At 38.4% G+C, this 27,315-nt stretch overlaps 2 protein-coding genes across 9 annotated transcripts in view; one reads left to right on the top strand and one right to left on the bottom strand.

Annotated features, from left to right (window-relative positions):
• Nucleotides 1-23,546, top strand: part of ERAP1 (endoplasmic reticulum aminopeptidase 1) — a 30,706-nt gene extending 7,160 nt beyond the window's left edge. Inside the window, exons 3-19 of the mRNA XM_069492364.1 lie at nt 1,782-1,920; nt 4,510-4,644; nt 5,589-5,709; nt 6,477-6,631; nt 6,992-7,105; nt 8,264-8,395; nt 9,722-9,853; nt 9,996-10,067; nt 11,371-11,531; nt 12,976-13,055; nt 13,560-13,743; nt 15,145-15,301; nt 15,981-16,165; nt 17,044-17,205; nt 17,702-17,842; nt 18,732-18,813; nt 21,845-23,546. Of these exons, the coding sequence (XP_069348465.1) occupies nt 1,782-1,920; nt 4,510-4,644; nt 5,589-5,709; nt 6,477-6,631; nt 6,992-7,105; nt 8,264-8,395; nt 9,722-9,853; nt 9,996-10,067; nt 11,371-11,531; nt 12,976-13,055; nt 13,560-13,743; nt 15,145-15,301; nt 15,981-16,165; nt 17,044-17,205; nt 17,702-17,842; nt 18,732-18,813; nt 21,845-22,000 (2,308 nt within the window). The 3' untranslated portion in view covers nt 22,001-23,546. The remainder of the gene's footprint in view (nt 1-1,781; nt 1,921-4,509; nt 4,645-5,588; nt 5,710-6,476; nt 6,632-6,991; nt 7,106-8,263; nt 8,396-9,721; nt 9,854-9,995; nt 10,068-11,370; nt 11,532-12,975; nt 13,056-13,559; nt 13,744-15,144; nt 15,302-15,980; nt 16,166-17,043; nt 17,206-17,701; nt 17,843-18,731; nt 18,814-21,844) is intronic.
• Nucleotides 23,547-23,626: 80 nt separating this feature from the next.
• CAST (calpastatin) overlaps nt 23,627-27,315 on the bottom strand; it is a 106,956-nt gene continuing 103,267 nt past the window's right edge. For all 8 annotated transcript variants that reach the window (XM_069492367.1, XM_069492366.1, XM_069492371.1 and 5 more), the window contains 2 exons: nt 26,448-26,513; nt 23,627-25,472 (listed from right to left, as the gene is read on the bottom strand). In XM_069492367.1, coding sequence (XP_069348468.1) covers nt 26,463-26,513 — 51 coding nt within the window. In that variant the 3' untranslated portion in view covers nt 23,627-25,472; nt 26,448-26,462. The remainder of the gene's footprint in view (nt 25,473-26,447; nt 26,514-27,315) is intronic.

Genomic DNA, 27,315 nt, shown 5'->3' with positions numbered 1-27,315 from the left:
TCAGATGGATTGTCTTTTAAAATTCCCTTTGCTGCTGAACTCTTTCTTCAGTTTTGTTTTTACATCTTTTTTGTAATATTAAAGATGGCCGATTTTTTTCCCTTGCTTTTTAAATCTCATTTTTCATTCTATTTTAACCAATTTTCTTTCCTCCAATTCTATCAGAGTAAACACTTATTTGTTTATTTAATTAGCTTTCTGAGACATAATAAACATTTTTAATTCTCTTGGCCTGCATTGGTTTCCTGAGGCTGTCATCACGAAGTGCCACAGACTGGGTGGCTGAAAACAACAGAAATGTATTCTCTCATGGTTCTGGAGGCCAGAGTCTGAAATCAAGGTGTCAGCAAGCCCAGGCTGCATCTTAGACTCTGGATGGGGTCCTTTCTTGCCTCTTCCTAGCATCTGGGGGTGGCCGTGGATCCCTGGCACTCCTTGCCTTGCAGCTGCATCACTCCTGTCTCTGCCTCTGTTGTCACCTGACTATTCTACCTGTGTTTCCTTGTGCCCAAATTTTTATCCTCTTATAAAAAAAATGATAAAATCTTATAAAATATGACACTAGTCATATTGGATTAGGGCCCAGCCTGATGGCCTCATCTGAACTTGATTATATCTGCAAAGACCCTATTTCCAAATAAAATCACATTTACAGATACTGGGGGTTAGGACTTCAGCATATCTTTTGGGGATGGGGAGTTCAATCCATAACAGCCTATTAGAGGAAATATTTTTCTCTCAGTTGAAAACATTTTTAGGGATCCCTACTTGCTTTACTTTGGTTCCTTTTTTTAAGGAGGAACTTATTTGGGGAGATTTTATGCTAAATTTTAAAATCAAATCAAATTTTGTTAGATTATACAAGCTTATTTTTCTAATTCCATATTATTTTATCAAGGTAAAAATGTCAGATGCTACCAAAAAGAATTTTTTAAAAAGTAAAATTTATCCCAGTCATAGCCCACTGAAATAAATACTCCTTCTATTTCAGGGGAACATCTTCCTAGCCTTCTCTCTGGATATGCATACGTGTTATTTTATGTAAATGGAATTGTTATATTTTCTTTACCATGGAGTTTTTGAAAACTTAATATATTGGAAAGATGTCTTATATAAATGACTATGACTATGAATCATTTTAATGACTTTATTAAAATATGTTTATACATTAGTTAATCCCTCGTGCGTGGAAATTAAATTCTTTCCAACTTTTCAGTATCAGCAACACTTTGATGAATATCCACATAAATTATTTTTTTAGAATAAATGCCTAGGTGTAGAATTGGTAAGTCAAACAGTCTACAAACTTTGGTTATGCCTTGTTTTATTTCCTCATCCCTAACCAATACTGTATATTGGCAATATTATTAGAGCAAAGAGGCCAAAAAATGGTATCTCCCTTTAATTTACATTACTTTGATTAAGGAATTGAGCAGTTTGTGATATGTTTATTAATGATCTGTTTTTCTTTTCCAAATTGCTTAGGTATGACTTTGCCCTGAGATTTCACTTGATTGTTGGGTATTTTCCTACTGATTTTTCAGAGCTCACTATCTGTTAAGGCTATTAAGTCTTCTTTAAATACTTTTCTATGAATTTTCCCAGTTTTTTACTTGCCTCTTAATTTAGCTTATAATAGCTTTTGTCATAGAAAACATTTTTTTTAGTAGTGAAGTCCATCAGTATTACAGCAACTATAGGAATTAAAAAGCTGACAGACTCCTATTTTAGAGTCCCTGGTGCTTCCCGATCAGTTTGTATTTCATTTGCCGTTATTTTAGGATACTTGCGTCAACACAGTTTGAACCCACTGCAGCTAGAATGGCCTTCCCCTGCTTCGATGAGCCTGCCCTCAAAGCAAGGTTCTCCGTCAAGATTAGAAGGGAGCCCCGGCACCTCGCCATCTCCAACATGCCCTTGGTGAGTCTGTGCTCCGGTGTCCACTCACAGGAAAACGTACCCATTCTCTGTGGCTTGCATTTCCCCAGTGACAGCTGACATTTGGGTCACCTGTTTTGTTTTATTGCCGGGCAGACAGTTGCTAACTTTTCTTTTTCGTTTTCAACCTATGCTTTTGTTTCCAGTCACAATTATTTGTAGTTAAAGAAAAAATTAGCCTTGAAAAATGTACGATTTCAGTTAAGGGTAACATTCCAGATTATCAGTGTTGATAGGAGGGAAACTTTAAGGAATTCAGGCCAGGTTTAAATGATAGTGCCCTTCACACAACACTTTCACGCTCATTTTCTCACATAAAATTTTAAAAGGGTTTTAAAGAGAATGCTTTGTTGAATAAGGCCGTATTTCTAGGATATAGTGATTTTCTATAATTTCCATATACTCTTTACTGATATTAACTATATGGTTTGTAACTGTATGCACAAAATTGGGCAGAGAGAAAAAGAGAAGAAAAGTAATCTTTTCAGAATAGTATGTAAGTAATGACAGATAGCTTAGTTCTCTTAAAAGAAACCATTATCCTCCAGTTTCGAAGCAGATGTAGGCAGCGTTCTGTCTGATTTTTGAAAGTGTTGAGAAGATGACCGTGCCAGGTGAATATAATTATTCATTATCCTATGGTGCTGTTAGCTTAGAAAAGCATCAGCTGGGCTGTGATTCCGTAGCTAGCGTATCCCTCCTCCCGGAAGCACGTTCTTTATTCAGAGAAGCTCACCGTGGATGAGAGGCAGGGTGGAATAGGCTTTGCTCGGAGTCCTGAAGAAAGACCAGCTCCATCCCTACGCTGGCCAGGTAAACAATATCTCAGCATGGAGAGACCCGAGCGCCACAGACCAACCTCTTGCAAGGTACTTCTTAAAACTTAAAACGCTATACGCGCCTTTGAATACCTTAGAATGATCCCTTCCTCAAACAAGATTCTGACCTCCTTTATGGAGACTAGAGGATTATCCTCTATAAAAAAAACACTCTTTGAAAATCCCTACCAGCCAAGAACTTTTGTCCTCCTCCCTCCCTTGTATATGAAAAGAAACAATTATGTTATTTTCCTAATATAAATTTGATCTACATAATATGATTTTTCAAAATACCGTCCTCTCCCCCAGTATTATGGTATTGCTCCCTGAGACAGGGGTGAGTCCTCTAATTAGAAAATCACTGCTCTAGGAGAATGAAGGAACAGGAATGCGATGGAGACATGAAGGACTAAGCAGGATTAGTGGAGAAATTTGTGGCTTGCAGAGGGAAGGCCAGGATCTCTGGAGGCTCCACGAAGACGCTGCAGTCTAAATCCGTGTGTATCCAGGATCCACCTGTTGAGGACAGGATAATCTCTAATGCAGTCTTGCCCCTTGGACAGAAATCTAATAGGAGTGGCCTGACCTCAGGCTGCAGATGTGGAGCTGAGGGGGAGGAAAGTGGGGTCTCAAAGGGTCTTCTTGAGAATATTTGGAGGCTGGAAAACAAATACATACCTTTGGAACATTGAAGTGTTTGGGCAGTGGGCAGGAGTTCATCACATTTAAATTTGAATTAGTTTAATCAGGTTACTTTCCTACGAAGTAGCAGAACTTCAGGAATGGAACTTTTTGTTGGGGTCGGGCAGAGGCATTTAAAAAGAAAAGATGATTTGGGATCCTTTAAGCGTAAACCTAGGTTGTTAGCAGGGTCAGTTTGATTGGCCAAATGGTGACCAGCAGGCATCGTAGCTGGTGGCTGGTGGGTATTAAGAAGGATAAGTGCGTAGCAATAGAGATGGGTATGGGATTACAGGGAAAGTGCTTGCTAACGTGGTTTCCCCAGGTTAGTTCTGGCTGTTTTTTCCTCCAAGATTTCATCTCAGTGCTTCTTGTTGCTGAGGTATTGGCCTTTCTTCTTCAGGAGCAGACCTCTTACACTGTACCTCCATCCACCCCCCTCTAACCGCAGGGCTACTTGTGATTGCAATTAAAAGCTGATTCCAATGAGGCAAATCTGAGTTTGGAAGAGGCTTTGCAGGATCAGGCCTATCCATAGATTACTTTCAACTGTGTGGAAAAACAGAAGCTGTTTTTAGGTAGTGCATGATTAGGTAGTGCAGAGTATATACTACACATTGCATTTCTAGATAATTCTCAAACTTGTATATTTAAGGACAAGTGGACCATCTTGGCAAAACCAGCAATCTTAGTTTTGCCTTGTTCCGTCCATGTTATCAATTCACATGTATTAAATATGAGTCAATTTGTAATAATCTAGATTATTTAAAAGAAATTGCGTGTCAATCATTACACAGCTTTATAAATATAAAAACCACAGAATTGTGTACTAAAATGGTAAATTTTATGATATGTGAATTATATCGCAATTAAAAAAAAAGAAATTGAGAATGGTTTGACCTTAATAGCTAAATTACAATCAGATATTAGAGAACTTTTAAAGTGATTATAGAAATGTCATGCCATATACTTTTAATGTTATGTCTGGCAATTAGGAAATTTCTCTTTATACTGTGTGGTTGGTATATTGGGTAATTGGATTCCTTGGTAATTTGAGTTATTCTGGTTTTAGGTGAAATCTGTGACTATTGCTGAAGGACTCATAGAAGACCATTTTGATGTCACTGTGAAGATGAGCACCTATTTGGTGGCCTTCATTATTTCAGATTTTCAGTCTGTCAGCAAGATGACCAAGAATGGAGTCAAGGTGAGCCTGTGATTGTCACATAGGGTGACCAACTTGTCCTGGTTTGCCTGGTTGTCCTGGTTTTAGAACAGGGAGTCCTGCATCCTGGGAAGCCCCTCAACCTCGGGCAAACTGGGATGGTTGGTCACTCTGTAGCCACAGATGCCCACTTGTACAGTGAGGTTCTAATAACAGCAACACAGAGGGAACAGGGCCTGGCCTGAGTCATGATCCTGGCGCCACCACTACCTGGCTCTCTGACCTTGGGCCTGCTCCCTCTGGAACTTAGCTCTCACTTCTTTGAAAGGTGCAAGGTGGACGAGATCCTGCAACGATTTCTAAGGCGGCTTCTGGTTATAACTTTCTGCAGGTTGGAAGTAAACGTTACTGACTGTCCGAGCAGGGGATTTATGCCTGTGGGAAGGAAATAAGATAGAGCAACCGGCTTGGAGAAAGGAGGGGTCATTTCTAGTTTACCTTTACACTAATGACATGGCCTTCGGGGTCCAGCTGTATGCCGGGGTCGTATGTCCCCTCCCATTGGGGCAGGTCCTGGACTTTGTCTCTTACCCCTTGTGGCCTTCAATGCCATGGAAACCAAAGCTCAAGTCCAGCTGTGTTGGGCTAGTGCTCTTAAGGCAAAAGCAAGGTGCAGTGCTCTGCTGACCTCAGAGAGTCTGGCTGTCACTTCAGTTTTGGCCTCTAAATCTTCCTTTCATCTTTGCCACCCTATGAGCACATTTAAGAAAAAAAAATTGTGTATACTACCAACATTTGTAGTTGTTTTCAGAAGTGGAATTGATTGGGAACAGTCAGCATTGATATAAGAAATGGGATTCCCAATTGTCTTCATTTAATATTGGCAACCATATCCCATAGTATGAAGGCATTACTGTCGGTCTCATGCAGGTGTGGAGAGAAGCTACTAAGATATTTGAATACCTTTCTTGTGCCTTTCTCTTTAGGTTTCTGTATACGCTGCGCCAGACAAGATAAATCAAGCAGATTACGCGCTGGGAGCTGCAGTGACTCTCCTAGAATTTTATGAGGATTATTTCAGGATACCGTATCCCTTACCCAAACAAGGTAGAGGTTTTGCACAGATACTGTAATGTGGCATTGGATGACCCAGCCATAGATTACAGAGCATTATAATTGGTGCATCCCCACGGCTATCTCAGCAGCCCCTCAAGTCATAACCGCAGCCAGTGTCAAACATCTGGTTAATCATTCTGAGCATTTCCTCACCTTTGATCTGTACAGTGAACTTCCAGTGACAGTAAAAACAGGTGTTGATACAGTTGCTGAGGTGCAGGACACGGAGACTGCTTTGCCTTCTGATTTTATTAGTGGGCAATCAGCAGAGGGAATTGGCTGTGTTTTTTTCATTATTGGCACATGCTTGGTAGGGACATAGAGGGTACTCAATAGGCTTTTTAAAGGAATAAATTTTTATGATGTAAGAAAAGCTGCATTTTCTTTCTTGTCTGAACCCTTAAAACTATTGTCTGTTTGAGTTTTTAGGTATATGTGGGTATTGGACATCTAAAATGCAGTAGATTATTGAAGTAATTGTTAAGATTATTCAGTCCCAAAACTCCTCGTCAGAAAGTTAGAAATGGAGTCAAGAGGCCTGAGACACATGTCTGACTTTGTAGTGATCATAGCAAAATGACCCTGAGTCACCGAGCCCTTTTTTCTCCATTGTGAAAGGCTCTTCCAGTCTAGAGCTCTATGGTTCTACATGGGCAGCTTAGCTTTCCTGTCCTAACACCCATTCGTAACCAATAGTGCATTTGGGGGAACGTGTAGCTTAGAGATTGGTAATATTGTTCTATTACTTTTTTCCTAAGATCTTGCTGCTATTCCTGACTTTCAGTCTGGTGCAATGGAAAACTGGGGACTGACAACGTATAGAGAATCTTCCCTGTTGTTTGATGCAGAAAAGTCTTCTCCATCAAGTAAGCTTGGCATCACAATGACCGTGTCCCACGAACTCGCCCACCAGGTACAAGCTTACTCATACTTTTTAAGAAGTATAGTTAAACTATATTTATATCACTTTTATGGGACATATGAGGCTATTCATATATTATGCTTATAGTTTTTACCTTGTCTTTTTCTCATAAGAAAAACTGTTTCCTTAAAGCATTAGGTTTCATGTTTTATAATGCATATGAAGGGCTTTTATTTTTACTTTGATGAGATATTATTTCTACAAACATATGTTAACATTCATAAACTGACATTTGATATCTAAAATATATTTCTTTTTGAGTGTCTTTTGTGTAAGGATGCCATTATAGGAAGCAGGTAATCCAGTCTCCGTAGCAATGTGTGAATAAACTGAGCAGTGTTTTCCTTCTAGTGGTTTGGAAACCTGGTCACTATGGAATGGTGGAATGATCTTTGGCTAAATGAGGGATTTGCCAAGTTTATGGAGTTTGTGTCTGTCAGAGTGACCCATCCTGAACTGAAAGTTGTAAGTAGTTATTTATTTTTTTTTTACATTTTAGGTTAAACTGTTGTTTTGTTCAGTGTTGCTGGAAAATATATCTTTGATTATAGAAGTCATAGAAAGAGTTCATTGATAATCTCCTTGAGAATTTAGATATGAATCATGTTTCACAAATGCTAGGGAACTTTCAAGATATATTGTAGAAACTTATTTCTAGACTCAATGTGAATCTATGATTGTTAGAAAATTAAGTGTCGAATTCCCTTAATATCAAAGAAATAGAAATAATGACAGCCTGAATGTTCTGTATCATTTCTCAGACCGTCAGGTTGCTCATTGCAGAATTATTAGGTATAGAATGCTATTATCTTGATAGGACCCTACTTGCCAAATCAAATGAATTATGCTTAAAGTAGCTGCACATTTAATTATAAAACAACATAGACTCATGAGAAACAAAATTAATGCTATGGAACTGCTATATATTTGTTTTAAAAATCACATGTTTAACTTGAGAAAATCACATTTACCAAAATTAAAAGTAAACTTATTTTACATAAAATCCTTTACTATGATTCTTTTCATTTGTGAATATTTATTATTTCCAATTTCCATCTGCCTATACACATGATTTATACACCATTATAATTATAGAGTACATATTAATATTATATTATAAGGGGGAACATAAACATTTCCTTATGTTTCTGTATAATCTTTAATAATAAGTGATTATGTATGTTTATTATTCTATTGAGTTAATGTGCCCTAATAAAGCAGATTGAAGTTGGAATTTGTTCTCCATTTTTTTTCATTACATGCTCTAAAACAGTACAGATGACTGGAAATGTTGAAATCACTATGCATTTTAGTTTCTTATTTTGTTGCTGTTTGGCTATAGGTGTAATAGTTTTATTTTTAGGTTAACGTGAAATTTTCTTTCTTCTAAAGTGATAGGTATTTAAGATGAACAAAATCTATAATGTTTACTTAAAATTATTGTTTTTAGAGACTTTTTAGAAAATAGTAATTCTATTTTATTTCATAAATATTAGAAATATGGAATAGATTGGCTCAAAAATTTGAAGTATAGGCTTATTACCCTAGATCAAACCTTCCTCCTTTCATATTTTTATTTCAATCTAAATCATAGGTGATATTTCCTTTTTCCTATCCCAATAGGAAGATTATTTTTTGGGCAAGTGTTTTAATGCAATGGAATTGGATGCTTTAAATTCTTCACACCCTGTGTCCACACCTGTGGAAAACCCTGCTCAGATTCGGGAGATGTTTGATGATGTTTCTTATGAAAAGGTAAAAGTGGATTATAAGGGTCCACTTTGGACACTAAACTTATCAATAGTGGGGTGGAGAGGTTATTTATAGGTAAGGTTGAGGGCTTAAACCTAGATTGAAGGCCTTCTCTCCTGGCTTGTGCTGCCTGCTAAATGAAATGAATTGTGCTTAACTCTTTTAGATGTAACTTGGAGTTTTGTTCATAATCCTCAAGATTATATTATGTTCAGTTCTTCATTAACTCTTTCTTGGGTTGAAAATTCATGGCCTACAGAAACTGTCTTTTATTCATCATTCAACAAATAGGTATTTATTGAGCATCAACTTTGTGCTAGGCAAAAATTCCTGGTCTTGTGCAGCTTACCTGTCAGGGCCTTCAGAAATGGTTTCTATTGTTGAACTGCAATGTGCTATCCTGCACAGTGTGTTTAATGACAGAGTTGGAAATTGTTGATGACATTTAATAATTAGGAGATTTTATATATAAAAATTCAGATTTCTGGCTTCTCTTGGGGGGAAAAAAGGAGTTTTTGGCCACTGAAGAACCATCCTCAGGGCCTGTATTTCCTTTGACAACATAAGCTGGAGCTAAGTTGTGGCTCCTTCTTTATAAGATCAAAGTTCTGCTTTTCCACTGCCCCTACCATTCCCAATTATTCCTACTGCCTGCCGCTCCCTGAGGCTGAGAGTGTGTTGCCATTTATCATTGTGTTTTGCTATTGTTGTTCTTATAGCAAACAGAAAAATATTTCTTGATTGCATGTTTCCATCAAAAGTACAGAGGAAACATAAAAGAGCATTCTTCTTGCCCTTGGACTACTTCCCTTATTTATGTCACCTGGTATATGCCACTGGAGGCATTTGCGTTGGTGACTCAATCTATGGCAATGGGAGTGGAAGGGAAAAGAGCTTACCCAGAAATGAGCTTCCTTTGCTTCCATCTCTAGTGCTCTACCCCTATTGTACCCACCTCTCCCCACTCCTGCCCGGAAATGGCAGTGGGAGAGCCAGGTGCTGGTTCAAGGTCTGATGTTTAATCTGTCCCATCGTCCACTCACGTGTGCACAAAGGGAGCTGGCAGGTGATGCTAATTTGCTCCATGGGGAGGCCTGGCTACTGATAGAAAAGAATGGTCCTAGTGGGCTAAGAGCGTAAACAATCATGTTAGAAAGATCTCCTGACTACACAGGTCCAGGTTTAACCTACTAGTCTGTTTCACAAATTGCCAGACATTAACAATGTTACTGCAGTTGCATTTTAGAAGAATTATTGCCAGATAAAATATGATGGCAGAATAGATTGAGACCAAACTATACATAACAATTATTTATATTATCTTTTCAGGGAGCTTGCATTCTGAATATGCTAAGGGATTACCTTAGTGCTGATGTATTTAAAAGTGGTATTGTACAGTATCTCCAGAAGTATAGCTATAAAAACACAAAAAACGAGGACCTGTGGAATAGCATGGCAAGTGTGAGTATGTTTTCGTGTATCTCTGTGTTTGGGATTGACAGGCTTATTATCTTGTTTTCCCTGCAACACATTAATCCCTCTGAGAAGAATCATGAGTGTTTTCTGCAGAAACAAGAGTGATGTGTTTAGTTTTGGTTTTTAGATTTGCCCTACAGATGGCACACAAGAGATGGATGGCTTTTGCCCTGGAAGTCAACATTCATCTTCATCCTCAGTAAGTCTCTGCATCTGTACGTGTTCCATTAAGCACATTCTTTTATTCCATGTTCTTTGAAGGACAGCTCTGGGCCAGACTTTCTGAGGTTCTTGACTGTATCACCCTCATTCCAGATAAGACTGCATTTAAGCTACACCAGACTGACATTCTTTTACAATTGTTCTTAAAACGTATCAATACAAGAGAGTTGAACAGCCTTCTTTGGTATTACTTCTCACGGATAACTAATTTCTGTAGCTTTACTCTCTGGAAAGGGATTTTGTGACATGTTTCTATGGTAGATGGGGTGGAATTGTAGCCGTCAGGAGGATATGTCAGTCATTTCCAAAGCTCTGAATTTGTGCAAGGACAAATAGTGGCCGTGAGCATTCTTGAACACTTACTAGGTACCAGACACATGCTAAGCACTTGTGTGTTTTATCTCCTTTACGCCTCATCATAAATCTATGAGCTGGGTTCTCTTACTGCCCCTACTTTTACAGGTGGGAATATGAAATCCAAAGGCATATGGTTGGTAAATTGCACAGCAGGGATTTGGATTTAGATCTAACTCATGTTTTGAAATGCTAAGCTATAAAGTATTCATAATATCTAAGTCATAAAACAGTCCGAGTTTCTGTTTATCTGGACTTGTAGAATATTTTCACAGGCAGCTGAAGGTGAGTCTAGAGATTCAACAGAATTTTATCTACCATATTTTTATTTTCTTGGCTTTTTTGTTTCTAGAGATTCTTTTTTTCAATGGTTTCTAGATTGGTCCTGTAGCATAGTTTATCCTTTTACTACCTCTTAAATCTTTTCTTAAAAGCTTTTTTTAGTATCAAATTACATATCCTGTTTTGCATTCATGACCATTTGTTGAGTACGGGCCATCTCTGTGTTATCACTTTGGTAACGGGCTCTCGACTGAACATTTTTTCCCACCTTGCTTGTCTCAGAGCCAGCAAAGTTATGTGGGTGTTGAAAACCTGGCCACTTTCTCTCCCTTCATTTATTCACATGCCTGCCTCTTGCCTGGTGCTATGCCAGCCCCAAGGTGCGCCCAGAAGAACCAGATATGCTACCTGTCCTCAAGATACACATGTGTAATGGAGGAAAGTGAAAAATAAATAGTCGGTGCTCTAATGGAGGTGTGATGGCTGGAAACGGTGGGGGGTGGGGGCCAGAGGAAGGAATCTGGAAGAGCTCCGCAAAGAAGGTCGTCAGCTGGTAGCGGTCTTTTGAGCACCAGCTGGTGTTCTCTCTTTTCTCAGAGTTGGGCTAAGTAGATGATGCATCTGCCTTTCTGTGTATAAACCAGCACTGGCGTCAGGAAGGCCTGGATGTGAAAACCATGATGAATACCTGGACGCTGCAGAAAGGCTTTCCCCTGATAACCATCACAGTGAGAGGGAGGAACGTGCACATGAAGCAAGAGCACTATATGAAGGGATCTGACGATGCCCCAGAAAAAGAAACTGGGTAATGTTCATAGAGTAAAACTCATTTTGTTGCCTAGGTAATATCTGTCTTATAGCATGAAACCTAACTTTTGAAATAGTGCCCTTACCTCTATGGCTAAACTGTTTCAGATGAATCTATGTATCCTATGAAGTTGAGTTATACCACCCTCCCCATCTTCCCAACAGAATTAAGGAGTCTTTAAACCTTGGTTAATTTTGGTAAAGTTGGCCATATATAATTACTCTACTATTCTCATGTTGGGTAGTCTGGTAGGGTGGTAATTTCTGGTTACTGCCTTGAAATCTGCTCCAATCTAAGCAACTGCTACTAAATTACAATAGTACATTAGGGTTGGCGCTAAGGACAGAAGAATTTATTTGATTCCTGGGAATCATGAGAGACTTAATTGTAGTTTTTGCAAGTCTGGGTCAGATCTTGGAACCTGTCTGTCAGCTTAATGCCACAGAAGGGTATCACTAAAAATGAGAGGCTGCAACTTGATTGACCCTAAAAAAATTCTTTTTCATCTTGAAATAATTTTAGACTTAAGCTGCGAGAATAGTGCAAAGAATCCCCATATATCTTTTATCCAGTTATATGTTAGCACTTCACTTTCTTTATCATTGTGTGTATGTATATTAATACATATATGGCATATATTTTTCTAAACTATTTGAGAGTAAGTTGGAGACATGATGCCCTTTACCCCTAAGTACTTCAGCATGGTATTTTTTAAAAAGATCATTTACTTATATAATCATGATGCAATGATCAAAACGAAGAAATGAATGTGATACAATACTTTTATCTAATTTATAAACCCCTTTCAACTTTTTCTAATTGTCTTAAAAATATCTTTATAGCAAAATAGAAAAATTCTGGTTCAGAATTTAATACAGGATCACATGTAGTATTTAGTTGTGACATCATTTTGGTCTCCGTTTTCTCTGAAACAACTCTTTAGTCTTTGTGTTTCTTGTTATTAACATTTCTGAAGAGTACTGGCCAGTTATTTTATAGAATGTCCTTCAACTTGGGTTTTTTGCTGTTTCTTCATGATCAGATTCAGGTTATACAACATCGGCGGGAATTCCACCGAAATGTGTCCTTCTCAGTATATGATTTAGGAGGCACATGATGTTGATTTGTGCTATTACTAGTGACCAATGTCTTAAAGTTAGGCCTCCGAGCTCCAACCAGCCAATCACTCTAAAGGCTTTCAAGGCTCACTTGAGCCCAAATTCCTAGCTCTATTCAAAGGGTCGTAGAAGGATGAGAAATGCCTGAGCTGACGCCCCTACAAAGCTGGAAGGCAGACTCTAGTTACTTTGAGAGCCTGGCTACAGCAGCTTTAGTACCATCCCATCCTAAACTAGCCAGTGCTTGGCACATGATAGGTGATTTAATAACTGCTTGCAAAATTAAATCAACAAACGAACAATCCATCCCTCCTTTCTTTTAGGTACCTGTGGCATGTTCCATTGACATTCATCACCAGCAAATCAGACACGGTCCATAGATTTTTGTTGAAAACAAAAACAGGTAATTTCTTGTGGAAATAACTAGTTTAATTCAAGGAAGAAGTATGGAACTATGTAGGATTTAAATACTAAGTTTCTTTTGCTATGTGTCTTGGTTAGAAGAAAAAGGATCAGATTGAAAATACTTTCTGGTTTTACAAAAAAATGACCAATATCTTGCAATATAGAGATGAAAACAGTTGATTTATGTAATGCTAAAAAGGAGGGATTACTAGTGAAAATTCCCTATTCCTTTGTTAGCATTACTGGGTTATATCATATGTATGGCCAGAGATGTGGTTGCGTTCTTTTCATAGATCTATAAATCTCACACAATGCATGTCTAAAGCTAGTGTTGGCTTTTGTCTCTTCAGTTGCTGTTTTCTGGTTTCTAAAAGAAATAAGTGATGATTTCAAATTGCTCAGTATTAAACTCTTCTCCGATTTCCTTGTCCAGTCTCTGATCACAAAAGCTTTCATCAGGCGAGAGGGTAAATGGAGCTATGATTTATTTTATTTGCTCTAGATGTGCTCATCCTCCCAGAAGAGGTGGAATGGATCAAATTTAACGTGGGAATGAATGGCTATTACATTGTGCATTACGAGGATGATGGATGGGATTCCTTGACCGGCCTTTTAAAAGGAACACACACAGCAATCAGCAGTAATGATCGGGCGAGTCTCATTAACAATGCATTTCAGCTTGTCAGGTAATACAGGCTGCACAAAGTCGTGCTTTATTTCTGAAAGCAGCTGTTACCGTTCAAACTCTTGATTTCTAAAGATGAAAATGATTGATTGATTGCTAAGAAGAGGTTGAAAGGTGTTTTCCTCCACGTTCTAACCATTCAAGATTGCTTTTAGCCTTATGATTAACATTAACCTCCTGTCTGTGACTGCTAAGTAACTTGAAGGAAGGAATCTGTATTTTAATCTTCCTCATTAACGACTCAGAGCAGACTGAAGCAAAAGTGTAGAAAACCAGGAGACTGACATCCGGGTGAAGTCCCTGGCCTCATGCCTCAAGCCTGGTCCTGCAGCTTTTTCTGGCCCTGCTGTGTCAGATCAGGTGTCTCCCATGCTGGGTCCTTAACAGTCTTGGAGCCTTCTCAGGAGACTAAGGAGCCCAGGCCCAAGTTGTTACTATAGTAATACATCTCTTGGATCAAAGGAGGGATTTTTTTTTTCTATCCTAAACCAGATAATTGAACTTCACAGCATCTTTATGGAATACAGCTCATAAAATCTGGCCCAACCAAATGACCTTTGAGTGGTTGCAGAAAGAGTGAACGCTAGCTGTTTTTTTTTGGGGGGGGGAAGGGGGGCATGACAATGGTTTTTAAGGAAATGCTCCCCAAGCCTAAAACTCAAACTTCCTCACTATTTAGGCAGAACTGAAGTCCTAAGGGAAACCGTTCAGGTGGGAAGGGGCAGCTCTCTAATTGTCGTATCCCACGTCCCTCTGCCTGGAATGTGGAGTTCTCCCTTCTGGTTCTTCTTACCAACACACTGGGCCTCCCGAGGTGACAAAAAACAATAGGGGAGAAAGTTAGGGGTTGCTCCTCTAGCTCTTTCTTCCTGCCTAAAAAACTCCTCTCTGTAGCATATTTTTGCTTGAATCTTAGAGATTGTGTGTTTACTAAAGTATATATCCTACCATTGAGGCTATTAATGCCAAACCTCTGTAATGTAAGGGTTTCTATGTATATTCATTGTCTCTTTGAAATGGAGAAGATGAATTTACTCCAGGGACTCATACTTTTGACTGAATCTAACCAGGCTTCCTGAAGGATCTTTGATGGAATCCCCTCCCCCCTCTGGAAGTTCGGCACACAAGCCAGTGTCCCACGGGGACAGATGCTGACCTGCTTCCATTCTGTCTTCCCCACACTCAGCCCTTGCTGCCATTATTGGAGAAACTTCCTCCCCAGTGTAAACAGGCTAGATATTTGTTATGTGTGACAAAAAAGAGACTGATGTAACGGTTGTTATGTATAAGGGGCATTTTTACCTGATTGAATGTGTTTCTGGAAGATTAAATCACACTTTGAAGCAAAAAGTTGATTTCCTGGATTTTCTTTTAAACCACTAACCATGTGTTTCTTGGTCAGCATTGGAAAGCTATCGATTGAAAAAGCCTTGGATTTAACCCTGTACTTGAAACGTGAAACTGAAATTATGCCCGTGTTCCAAGGTTTGAATGAACTGATACCTATGTATAAGTTAATGGAGAAAAGAGATATGAATCAAGTGGAAACTCAATTCAAGGTAAAAAGCCTGGAATAGTTATATAATTGTGTTTTGTGTGTGTGTGAAAGAGAGTGCTTATCATTGTGTATATGTGTGTATATGTGTGTGTCTTCATATGTATATTAAGGAAAAGCAAATAAAAATTCAGTATTTGAATAGATTAGGAAGGATTTTTGTTTTATTTGGTGCTAAAAATGGGAACAGCTTTCTTAGACTCTACACATAATTTTCATGGATTTATTCCCTTTGTTTCACAAATCATTTATTTCATTTTACTTCTCTATTATAATGGCTGACATTAAGACTTTCTGGGGCTCAATAGTACTTGAGGAAGAGGCATAAAATTGTTATTTTTGGCAAAATGTCATGAAGTCCTGTTGTATAATTTGCTCTAAAAATTTAGTCATATAAAACTGTCTCTTTTAGTTTGTTTTTAAAAGTGGCAATTCATTCTGACTTTAAGTAGATAGGATATCTTATAAAAGATTGCTATGCAAATACCAAAATCATTCATCATCATTCTATTTTTTTGACTCTAATTAAATATAAACAAAGCAGCATGGTTCTTAAGTTGTGGGTTAACCAGCTTTAAAAATTGGCCCCCATCACCGGAGGCGGTACTGGATTATGCTAACATGAAATGACCTGTGACGGTACTAGTGACACATGTTGCTGTTTCCCTGTACAACACCCTCAGGCCTTCCTCATCAGGCTGCTGAGGGACCTCATCGATAAGCAGACGTGGACTGACGAAGGCTCAGTCTCCGAGCGAATGCTGCGGAGCCAGCTCCTCCTCCTGGCCTGCGTGCGCAAGTATCAGCCATGCGTGCAGAGGGCAGAAGCCTATTTCAGAGAGTGGAAGGAATCCAATGCAAATTTGAGGTCAGTCCTTACTGAACAATTTGTTGATGTAAAAGGTATCTTTTCTGTTTTTCCTCATCAATGCTAAACATTGGGAAAAACAGGAAGTTTAAGCAAGTCTCTCCTGCTGCCCTTTTTTGGAAAATAAATTGCTTTTTAAGATTTACCTATGTAGCACCCAACTTTCTGTTTTAAGAAATGCTAGGAAGAAACTTCTGTTCATGAAAGTCGAATATCTGTTGAGTTAGAATGAGATGAGAATAATTTTCATTTTGTATAGCCAATATAAAATTGTATTGAGCTGAGACAGCCATACAGAAACAGAGGCCATGCATTTTGTGGTAGCTTCTTTGGGCCTCCACGGGCCCTGACAGGGCTGCATGGTAACTAACTGCTGACACTAAGCAACACAGGATCTTACCATATCTGGAAATCCCCGTTCTTGCTATACTTCATTCCTTTCATATTTGGAGCTTAAATCCTATGGAGGGAACATTTATTCCAACAATCTACATGGTTCCATTTAAAGAAATACATACAAACAGTGGTCCTGACTTGTGATCATGGTGCAAATATTGAATCTAGTTTGAATTTCTTTCTGTTGGCTTGAAAGGTGATCAGCTATGGAGTCACCCAGCATCATTAAAATATGTTAGATATGTGTACGTTTATATAAGTGGCATGTTACATTACGTTTTGGGGAAGGCTACTTTAAACCTAATTTTAGGTATTTTCTCTTGCTTCTTTCACAAATTGTCACTGAAGGAAAGAAGTAGTTTTTGTTGCTATTTCCAGGTATGCTTCTCTGATCACGAAGCCAATTCATAATTGGTCACCATTATGCCTCTAAACGCACTTACTACGTCTCAGATTCTCACCAGGTGTGTTCTTTTCCACAGCCTGCCTAATGACGTGACCTTGGCAGTGTTTGCTGTGGGGGCCCAGAACACTGAAGGCTGGGATTTTCTTTATAGTAAATATCAGTCTTCTTTGTCCAGTACCGAGAAAGAACAAATTGAATTTGCCCTCTGTACGAGCCAAAATAAGGACAAGCTTCAGTGGTGAGTCATTCATTCATGTTCCTGTGGCCAAGGGAAATTAAATTAGATTAGATCATTCTGGCATCTATTTTTGTTATCTTGGCCAGGAATTGCCTATTCTGCTGGGAACATTATTGCAAGTGGGCACACATCTAATGAGAATGACAAATAATTAGGAAGAACTAGGTGTTAGGAAAAATATTTAAAGGAGCATACATTTATGTATCTTTAAAGTGATAACATACTTGAAATAGTTACTAGAGATATTCTTCCTCAACTATTCTTTTGAGCCAGTGAGAAAATATATGAGAATGGGTGTTAAAAACACTGTATAAACATTAGTTTTCATTGTGATGTAGCTCTCGTGGGTTTATCAGGACTCTGGCTCTCTATTTATCCTTTTGGCCCTTACTATTGGTAGACTGGTTTTACTCTTTCACAAATTATTTTATTGTAGTCATTCATAACTGTTTCATCAGCTATTCATTGCTAACATTTCTTCTCTTAACCCTTCCAGGCTACTAGATCAAAGTTTTAAGGGAGATATAATAAAAACCCAGGAGTTTCCGGGTATTCTTACACTCATTGGCAGAAACCCAGTAGGATATCCATTGGCCTGGCAGTTTCTGAGGGAAAATTGGAATGAACTTGTACAGAAGTAAGTAGTACCAAAAATTGTGCTGGGACTGGATAAGTTCCCTCCATATCCTTACTGTCTTGTAGGTTTGTTGTTTATAAAAATAACAATAATGGTTTAAGGGGATTTTTTTTATTGAAGATGGCATTATAAGTACTTAAAATATCTTTAGAAAATATAAAACTCTAATTCAATGCTAACAATGAATCTGGACAGGGACATTTTCCATTCCATCTGGAATAACCCCTTCCTGCACCCATGGACTGACTTGAAGCCTTCCTCCTCACAGTTCAGCCCACGTCTTCCATTAGCACTTTGGCTTGTTTGCTTCTGCCTTTGTGTAGCTCTTGAAGCACTTTCTACCTCCATCATTTGCTTTTGGATATTTAATTTTAAAAACTAATACCCAAGTGCCCAAAAATACATGAGTGGATTAATAAAATGTGGTATCTACTCAGCCACAAAAATAATGGTAATCTAGCACCTCTTCTATTATCCTGGATGGAGCTGGAGCCCATTCTACTAAGCGAAGTATCCCAAGAATGGAAAAACAAGCACCACATGTACTCACCATCAAATTGGTATTAACTGATCAGCACTTAAGTGCATATATAGCAATAACATCCATTAGGTGTCGGGCAGGTGGTGGGGGGAGGAGGGGATGGGTGTATTCACACCTAATGGGTGTAGTGTGCACTGTCTGGGGGATGGACACGTTTGAATCTCTGACTCAGGTGGGGCAAAGGCCATATATGTAACCTAAACATGTGTACCCCATAATATGCTGAAATAAAAAAAATTAAAAACTAACGAATTTTTAGCTAAATGCTTTTATATATATGAGGCCCTTAAAAATATATGTTGAATGAATAAATATTTCACAATATATTTTGATAATTTCGGTTTCTAGGTTTGAACTTGGCTCACCTTCCATAGCCCACATGGTAATGGGAACAACAAATCAATTCTCCACAAGAACACGGCTTGAAGAGGTAAAAAGACAATCTTTCTTTTTAAACTTGTGACAGTTAGGTAATAAATATGTAGATAAAACATTTTGGGGGTGTGATGAGTTAGAAATAGATTTTGTCATGTAAAAGTTGTTTTTGGATGCCATGGTATTGACGTAAGCAAAAATCAGTTGCAAGTACACTAGTGAAAACTATGCCTCTTCTTAAACCCATGAAGAGGTCTTAGCTCTGCCATTAAAAGGTTTAGGACTTAAAAAGAAATTACTTGGGACAATTAGGCCCTGTTTAAGGCTGCCCACAGACCAGATCCATAGCAACAGAACATTTCATTCATTCACTTGTTCATTTGTTGTCTCATTGATGCATTCGAGATATATTACATTCCTATTATATGCCAGACATGGTTTTAGGTTCTGTGGCTACAACATTAAAAAAACAGAGTCTCTGCTCTCATGGAGCTTAAATTCTACTGGGGGAATCAGACAATTACAGATGAATTAAGCTATGTCAAGTAATTACATGCTCTGCAGATGAATAAGGCAAGGAGAAAGAGTGATCGGGGTAGGTGGATGTTGCTACGTTGTGTAGAGTGATTAGGAGACATCTGAGAAGATGTTGAAGGAAATGCAGACATCTAGAAGAGTGTTATGTGCAAAGACCCTGAGGCAAGGCATGGAAATGAAAGAGCCCGAGATATTATCATAATGGAGAGCATCCTACTGCCATTTAAAAGTGGGGGTCATCCTGAGTCTTTCCTGCCCCTCACATCTAATTTATCCCTAGTCCTGTTGGCCCTGTCTCCAGCGTGTGCACCGAATCTCTGCACCTCTCCTCTCTGCCCTTACACTCATCCAGGCCTTTCTCATCTCTTGCCTGGCCTCCCACTTGCCACTGTTCCCACAGCAAACCATTTCCCACATTTAACACTGCAAACCAGCCCAGCCCATGATTGACCTGGTCCTCTTGAAACCCTGTCTGCTGCTCTTGCAATAAATTCCAAACCCCTCCTTCCCACGTGTCCATGATCATGATGACGTAGCTTCTGCCGACCTCTCCGGCCAGTTCCCACAGGCTCTCCTGGTTCGCTGTCTCACAACACTCGAGCCACCAGATGTTTCTCCTGTCTTTAAGCCTCTGCACTTTTCCTTTTCTCTGCCTGGCTTGCTCTTTCCCTAGCTTTTCACTAGAAAGGCTCATTTAATATTTTAGAGGTTCCGGCTCAAATGTCACCTTCCCCTACCATGCTGTTTAAAGCAGGCCACCCTCTCCCCAGTTACTATCACACGCTTAGCATATGTTCTTCACAGCGGTATGTTTATTGTAATCATAATTTACTGCCTCTCCCTTTCCCCAGGTAGACTGTAAGCTCCATGAGGGCAGGGTGCTTGCCTGATTCACTGCCTCATCCTCAGTGTCTAGACAGTAATGACAGCAGAGGGATCAATAGGTACCGGAGTAAATATTGGTGAATGAATTGTTGAGGTTGAGTTCTGCACTTACCCACATTATATAACTATATCCTCACCACTGCTCTGCAGGGTAGATATTCTCCCCATTTTACAAATGAAAAGACTGAGTCCCAGAGAAGTGAAGTCATTTGCTCAAGGTCAAACAAGTTGGGAGGATAAACCTGTTTTTCTATCCCTATATCGCGCCACTTATTTGCACAGAAAATGTTCTCAAAGAGGCAGGTTTGCATCCAACATTCAGTTGAGATGCTGTATTTCCAAGGCAGATGAGGGTAGAAGAGACGGTTTGGGGTCAGGAAAAGGGTAAGGGCAAGGGTCAACAGCTGGCTTTAGTGGTGCTATCATGATGGGGTCCTTTAGGGCTAACTAAATAATGTGGGCAATTAGTAAAATTATTGATGTGGTTTGACTGTTGAGTACCCACAGTGAGTTTTAATTGACTGTGAATTAATCTTGCGTTCTGAGAGTATGAAACGGGGGGTTGAGCTACAGCTGAAGGCAGGACAGTGGAGAAGGAGAAGCGTTTTCCAGGTGGCTACAGCAGAGGTCATGCCTTCAGCTCGCTGAAAAGTCGTACTGTACTTAGATATAATTCTAAAACAACTCTGCATCATTAGAAATTGGAATTTGATCTTTCTAAAGCCTATTCCCACTCTCCCCTTTATTCCTAAACTGATTATGTGGTTTTATGACATGGAATTTTAAGGAATTAGCTGTCTGGAAGCCATGCTGAATAAATAATACATCTTGGCCTACGCCTGCTTCCTGACGACAAAATCAAAAAGGGATGGATTAATGCTGTGAAACTGTATGAGAAGAGGTTAAGAACTCTTTAAAGTGAAAGAGAACAGCACCGTGGGCGTTGCTGTGGCAAAGCCAGCCTATTCCTCATGTGACGTTAAGGGGTTAAGATACCCAGAGATGAAACAAGAACAAAGATATTTTTCGGGAGATAGCCAAGAGTCTCTTATCTCTTTAAAATCACGGGGAACTCTATGTGGATTTCATCTTGAGGGAACACTACGTGAATTGTGGATTAGGATAAAAAACATTGGCAAGGTTTGGGTTCTTACCACCGTAACTTGCTAAGAAGCCCATTCCCCACAGTGTTCCGATAATAACATACAAGGCTAGGCCCGTGGAGAAACACTGCACTTATGTGAGCTAAACTGTTTTGCTTGGCAAAGATGATACTCTGCACATTTTGCTTTTTAGATGTCACGTTTAAAAAAATTAAGTATGCATCTGTGTATACAGAACAGAATACATGTTAAGTAGACACACTCAATTAAACCTTAATTATAAAATGGTAAACAGTGAAGTCTTTTAAAGCCTGGCGACTGTGAATAAATAAAAGAGCTGCAGAGAAAAAAACACAAAACCTGACATCATGAGGTATGAGCTCATTTCATAGAGCTTAAGTTTATGTGTACATAATCATATCCAGACACCCGGGGCTGCCTTCTATATAGAATTTTGACAAATGTTGGAATCTTGGCTTCAGTTTTCTTTTAACGAGCCTGAAGTTACATTTGCTTAATGTAATAAAATTAATTTACAAAACCCAATTTTGTCTTCACCAGGTAAAAGGATTCTTCAGCTCTTTGAAAGAAAATGGTTCTCAGCTCCGTTGTGTCCAACAAACAATTGAAACCATTGAAGAAAACATACGGTGGATGGATAAGAATTTTGATAAAATCAGAGTGTGGCTGCAAAATGAAAAGCTGGAACTGCTGTGACAACTGTTCCTGGCCAGGTTCCTCTTATCTGTAATCACCAAAATTTTGTTGGATGTGAATGTTTTCAAGCTAGAGAGGGCTCTTTTGGCTCCCGCTGAAGATACTTCCTCGCCCTTCCACTCCTGATTCGTTTGACTATTCCTAAGAAAAGATTGGCTGTTAGTTTTTTCATCAATGGGCTATTGCTACCACGTGTTACATTTTCACGTATTGTCCTAAGATACAAAGTCGAGTGGTGGGTTCCTTACCATGAAGGAATAAAGTAACTTATGCTCCTTTCATATTTTATGCTTAAGCCCCATAGGTGGGGCATGGAGTTTGGAACACTGTTTGTCATTCATAAGCTGTTTCATCAGTCTCCTTGAAAGACTTTGAATCGTGAAGACTACTGAACAATGAACGCCTGGCTCACGGATGAAGCTGGACTAGGGCTGTGCCCACGCTCTCCCACTGACCCCTCCAGATCTGCTGTCCACCCTTCTCTTCCTTGCTCCTTGCCCAGGGACTGACTGGTAGGTCCAAGTCATCAGTCTTCCTTGCCCTTTGGATTTTGGTCAATGGGGACCCCAGGAGGTTGGAGCTGGGGTCGGGGGACGGAGCAGGTGGAGGTATTTCTTCCCTGGCTCCCTTGCAGGAGGCCTCGGGCTGGACTCTGCGGAAGGGCTTAGCTCCTGAGAGGTGGCCCTCATTTCCACACAGCCTTCTCCATCTCGGGGTTCTGGTCACTGCTTCCTCCTCTCACCCCTTCAGGACTAGGGGCCTTGGTGGGAGCCTGGCTTTCACTGGTCCTGATGGTCTTTGTGGTTTCCTTATGCCTTGCCTCACCTGCATCTTTACGTTTGTAGTCCTTTTATAGAACCCTCCTTAGATAATTCTGAGTGTCATCTCTTTCCCCAGAGATCCTGACTGATACAGCATCTCTTCTGAAAAAGCAGAGTGCTTTCAGGTCTATAGGAAAGACCTTTCATTTGAAGTTGTACCAAAGAGCTGTTGATCCTTAGGTAGGGAGTTGATATTTTCTCTCTCTGTTCCTTATTTGGCCTAGTTTTTAATTCCTAAATAACTCATTATTGGCCCTTATTGCCAATAAATGATAAATATACTATTGCAGTGGAAAATATTTCCTTATATTTGCCTAAGTGAGGACAGTGTATTCTTTGGCTTTCAAGTCATGTATGAATTTTTTGAATATATGGCAAAAATTTCAAGATAAAGGAATATGATATAAAAAAAGTCAAAATGTGTTGCTCTAATACAGTATGAATGGAGTGACTTTTCTGGACTTAAATGTATTTCCAATTCCATTTTTATACTTATTGCATATTTAACAGTTTAAGAAATGAAAACAGAAATCACTGGTAATTTCCACCTGAGGCTACTTTCCTTCTAAAAAAAACCATACACAACAGCCAGGATTTTAATGTAAAATATTTTGCTTTAATTATATTTTATATCTTGATTAATGAAACATGGAAATGCTGACTTTCAGTTTTGGTCACCTGAGGAACCTATCTTCACGTGCTTTTGGAAAAGCCCATTTTCTAAACAGATACAATATTGCCACAACAGTGTGCAGAAACCTTTTTGGTAATAAAAAATTTCTTCCCTCTAAACAGATATCTGTGATTTTTTTTTTCTAATTAGATAATCAAAAAGGGCCGTTGCTTTTGATCCCACAGCTCACTCCAGTCATCGTTAGTTACCAGCAAACACTCACGTCTCCAAGACATTTCTCATAAAAAAAGATGTATTCAGAGTACCTTAAATGTTTTACGGGGATTTTTAAACCTCTGGATTTTGGTATGTCTTCAAAAATTACTTCTATATATGCATGGATGTTAGTAATACTGCAGCCACACCCTTGTAAACACATGTGTCAATGTCAAAGGTTTCAAAGTCTTTCTTGTTTAAACAAACAAAAAAGCAAACACCTATTCTGCCCAAATGGGAGAATTAGATATATAGTTAAAATTGCTCAGGAAAAGTGGGGTTTTGTTGTTGTTGTTGTTACTGCCTTAAAAATAGAATGATTGTATCTCTGATGGGATAGAAACAGCATTTTAGGCAGGTAACAGTTTTTGAAATCCCACAGGTAACTTTTAGAGAATATTTTTAGGGAGTACTAATAAACTTTGAGGCCCTTATAAGCAGTGTTATACTTTTGCTTGCCTCGCCCCGCCCTGCCCCCCATTTAGACAGTATTGGCCATATTACCTGTTTTTAGTGAAGTCAGTTAAGTCCTAACAAAAGCTTTAAACTGATGCTAAGGAAGGCTGTGCTCTTTGGAAACAAATTCCAGATCTGTTTTATGTTATGTACCTGACATCTTTTCCTGCATTCACTACCAGAAAATATAGATGAAATTAAATATTTACCAAAATTCCATCAATGATATCAGTGCCATGTTCATGAACTATTCATTCAGAAAGATCTGAGAAACCATCAAAAGTTGTAAGACATCAGAGCCTAGTTCTTAAACTGTTGTGGGAGAAAAGCAGATTTTAAATTTCAGATATACGTGTATTTTTTTTTAAAGCAGAATTTTTTTGTATTTAGTAAACTTAACTTCCATAAAGCCAGATGCTATACAGTGCAAAGACTAACGTGGCAATGGCTCTAAGCAAACACTTGCTGCTCAGATTTTACGTATAGAAAATAGAAAGCACAGTTTAATTCGGTAAACCAACAGAGTTCAAGCCATATGAATATTCTAAGAACTAGATTTTATTTCTTATTCTCAAAACTTGCTACACAGTGACTTTTCTAGCCTATATTTTGCTCTTTTGCTGACTTGATTTGATTCAAGGTTCATTATGTTTTGTGTTCACTATAAGGTACAGAAGTCCTCATACCTGGCAAAGAAGAGTTCAAACTGGAAAGGGTTCGGTGCTTCCTGGTTTTTCCAGGTTATCTATTATTAATTTATTAGCAGCAGCCCAAGAGGAGATATGTGCCCAATGTACAATATTTTATGTTTGACTTATAAACATTAACTCCAAAAAAATCAAATACAGTTCAAAAGCCCAAGAGGAAAGGGGGTAATGAGAAATCAGAACATTGAAAAATGTTTAAAGCATTGTTTTCCAAATGCTAACAAAAAAATGAAGTGCAAACTGAAAATACTAATGAGATTTACAGGCACTGTGTGTAGAATGTGCAAAAGTTTGCAAAGTTTTTTTTTTTTTGGTGTTGCTTTATGAAACTTTATCAAATATATTTATTACAAATATAAAGCTTCCTTTCTCTCCCAACCAAAGGCAATTTAAAAAAAATTCAAAGTTCATCAAGACGCAGTACAATAACACAGGTGAACCAGACAAATTCATTTTTTTTTCTGGAAAAGAACAACAAACCAATGTTTAGGATGTCAAAATATCACTGTCTAGCAGCCACCCAGAAAAATTGTTCTCTGTTGCCAAAGCTTTTTGTTCTTCAAGTCACCATTCACCAGCTGAAGATTATATGCAGATACCTTGAGAAATTCAAATAAAAAATCCAGTGAACCATTTGATATGTAATCTTATTGTTATAAGCACAGTAAATATACCATTTAGTGCAAGCATTGTATAACAGACAATAAGAAGAAATTTACTATATGTAAACATGAGAGTGGATTATTAAATAGAAATCTTTTTTTAAATTTTGGGCAGAAATATTTACAGTAGTTCTTAGTTTACCTCCCTCTTTATAGGAAATAAAAATGGATCGTGCTGAGAGAGCTGAACCCAATGTAGCCTTCATTTTGATTTCCTTTAGGCTTTGGTCAGTAAGTGGTTGTATGCTTTTGAAGGCTTAGAGTAAGACCTCCCATCTCTGAAGATTAAGATAAGGACCCAGCTCTTAAGATGGATCTCAGATTCCTTCATCTATTGGATTTCTTTAGTCACCATAAATTAGAATCAAACATAGTACTTTACAAAATTAAGACAAATAAAAGTGGCCAATCTTTCCCTTTGCCCTTGTTTCAAAAAACCCTGTAATTTCCCCTAGACCCTAAACTTCTTCCTACCCTACCACATGTTGGTATTTTGGGTAATAAGAATGCTTAAGGACATTTTGCTAAGTTGTAACATGCTAATTTTGTTTTGCCTTAATAACGTGCAGTCATGAGCATTGGATTTCAAAGATTCAACTAGCCTTAGATAGTCATTTTCTTTAAGTGTCTGGCTTAATATTTTAAAAAGCTCTTAATTATAAGATTATGGTTTTTAAACATTCCAATAGCACAATCATCCCATTTAGTGCTTTTCAGAGAATGATTGATTACTCTGTAAATTTTGCAATTTGCATTTCATGCCCATAGTATAGAGAGGGGATGGAATACACAAGGGGTGGACTTTGTTTCTCTTACTATAACACATACGTTGGTAGAAGGTATAGTTGTCTCCATTTACACATTCATTTAAATGTAAATTTACATTTAAATGACTGTCTACATTCAACTTACCAAAGAGTGTAAACTTTAACTTGTATTTTTTTCATCAGTTTTTGGCCTGGAAGTTTCCTCTGTTGTCTAAAAGGAAAAGCAAAACCATCAGTGAGCTCTTTCTTTTCTGGATTAAGAAAACTGATCCACCAGAGGTAGTTTATGAGGAGAGGGGGTTCTCAGAATTAAAGGGATGAAGGATGGCAGTCAGTGGGGGAAAATAAGATGGTCTTTTCAAAGTTTTTCTTCATTTGGCCAAAACACTATGAGTTCTTTCCCCTCAAGTTTATGAGCTAAAAATAACGTTAAGCGATCCTAAATTTCTTAAACTTTTTTTTTTTTTTTTTAAAGGCCAGGGTAGGTAAAAAAAAAAAAAAAAAAAAAAAGTGCATGGGTGTTCTTGGATAGCAGTGTTTACAGCAATCCATCCTTATCCTGTACTTGGGAGCATGGCTGGCCAGCTACTCACTCGTCACATGGGGTTGTTGTGCTATTATTTGTTAAAGAGCTGATAAAGTACTTTGTATAACTGAAGTTAAATAAGTATTTAACCTGAGATAGCATTGATAATTGACAGTTATGCCATTATGTTTTTTTACCCTTTAATGGAATCTACTGTAGGAAGATTTCAATATCTTGTTTTTATTAAGAGCTTTGATACAACTGGACTATTGTTTTTAAAGCCACACTTCAATTTCCCATTGTAGTCCGGGGATCATAGTAATAATAATAATCACTTGAATCAGATGTTCTTGGAATTGTCTGATTCAACTTCCATTTCTGACCACAGCTTGAGTAATTTTAATAATAGAAAGCTCCCAACTTCTATGTCCTAAAGTTTATATAGACCACATACCACATCTGGTGGTATTTTAATAAGGGCAGGAAA

Source organism: Eulemur rufifrons, chromosome 17 (genome assembly GCF_041146395.1).
Source record: "Eulemur rufifrons isolate Redbay chromosome 17, OSU_ERuf_1, whole genome shotgun sequence".
Taxonomy (NCBI): domain Eukaryota; kingdom Metazoa; phylum Chordata; class Mammalia; order Primates; family Lemuridae; genus Eulemur; species Eulemur rufifrons.
Note: the sequence above shows the minus strand (reverse complement) of the source record. Positions and strands in the feature narration are given on the sequence as shown.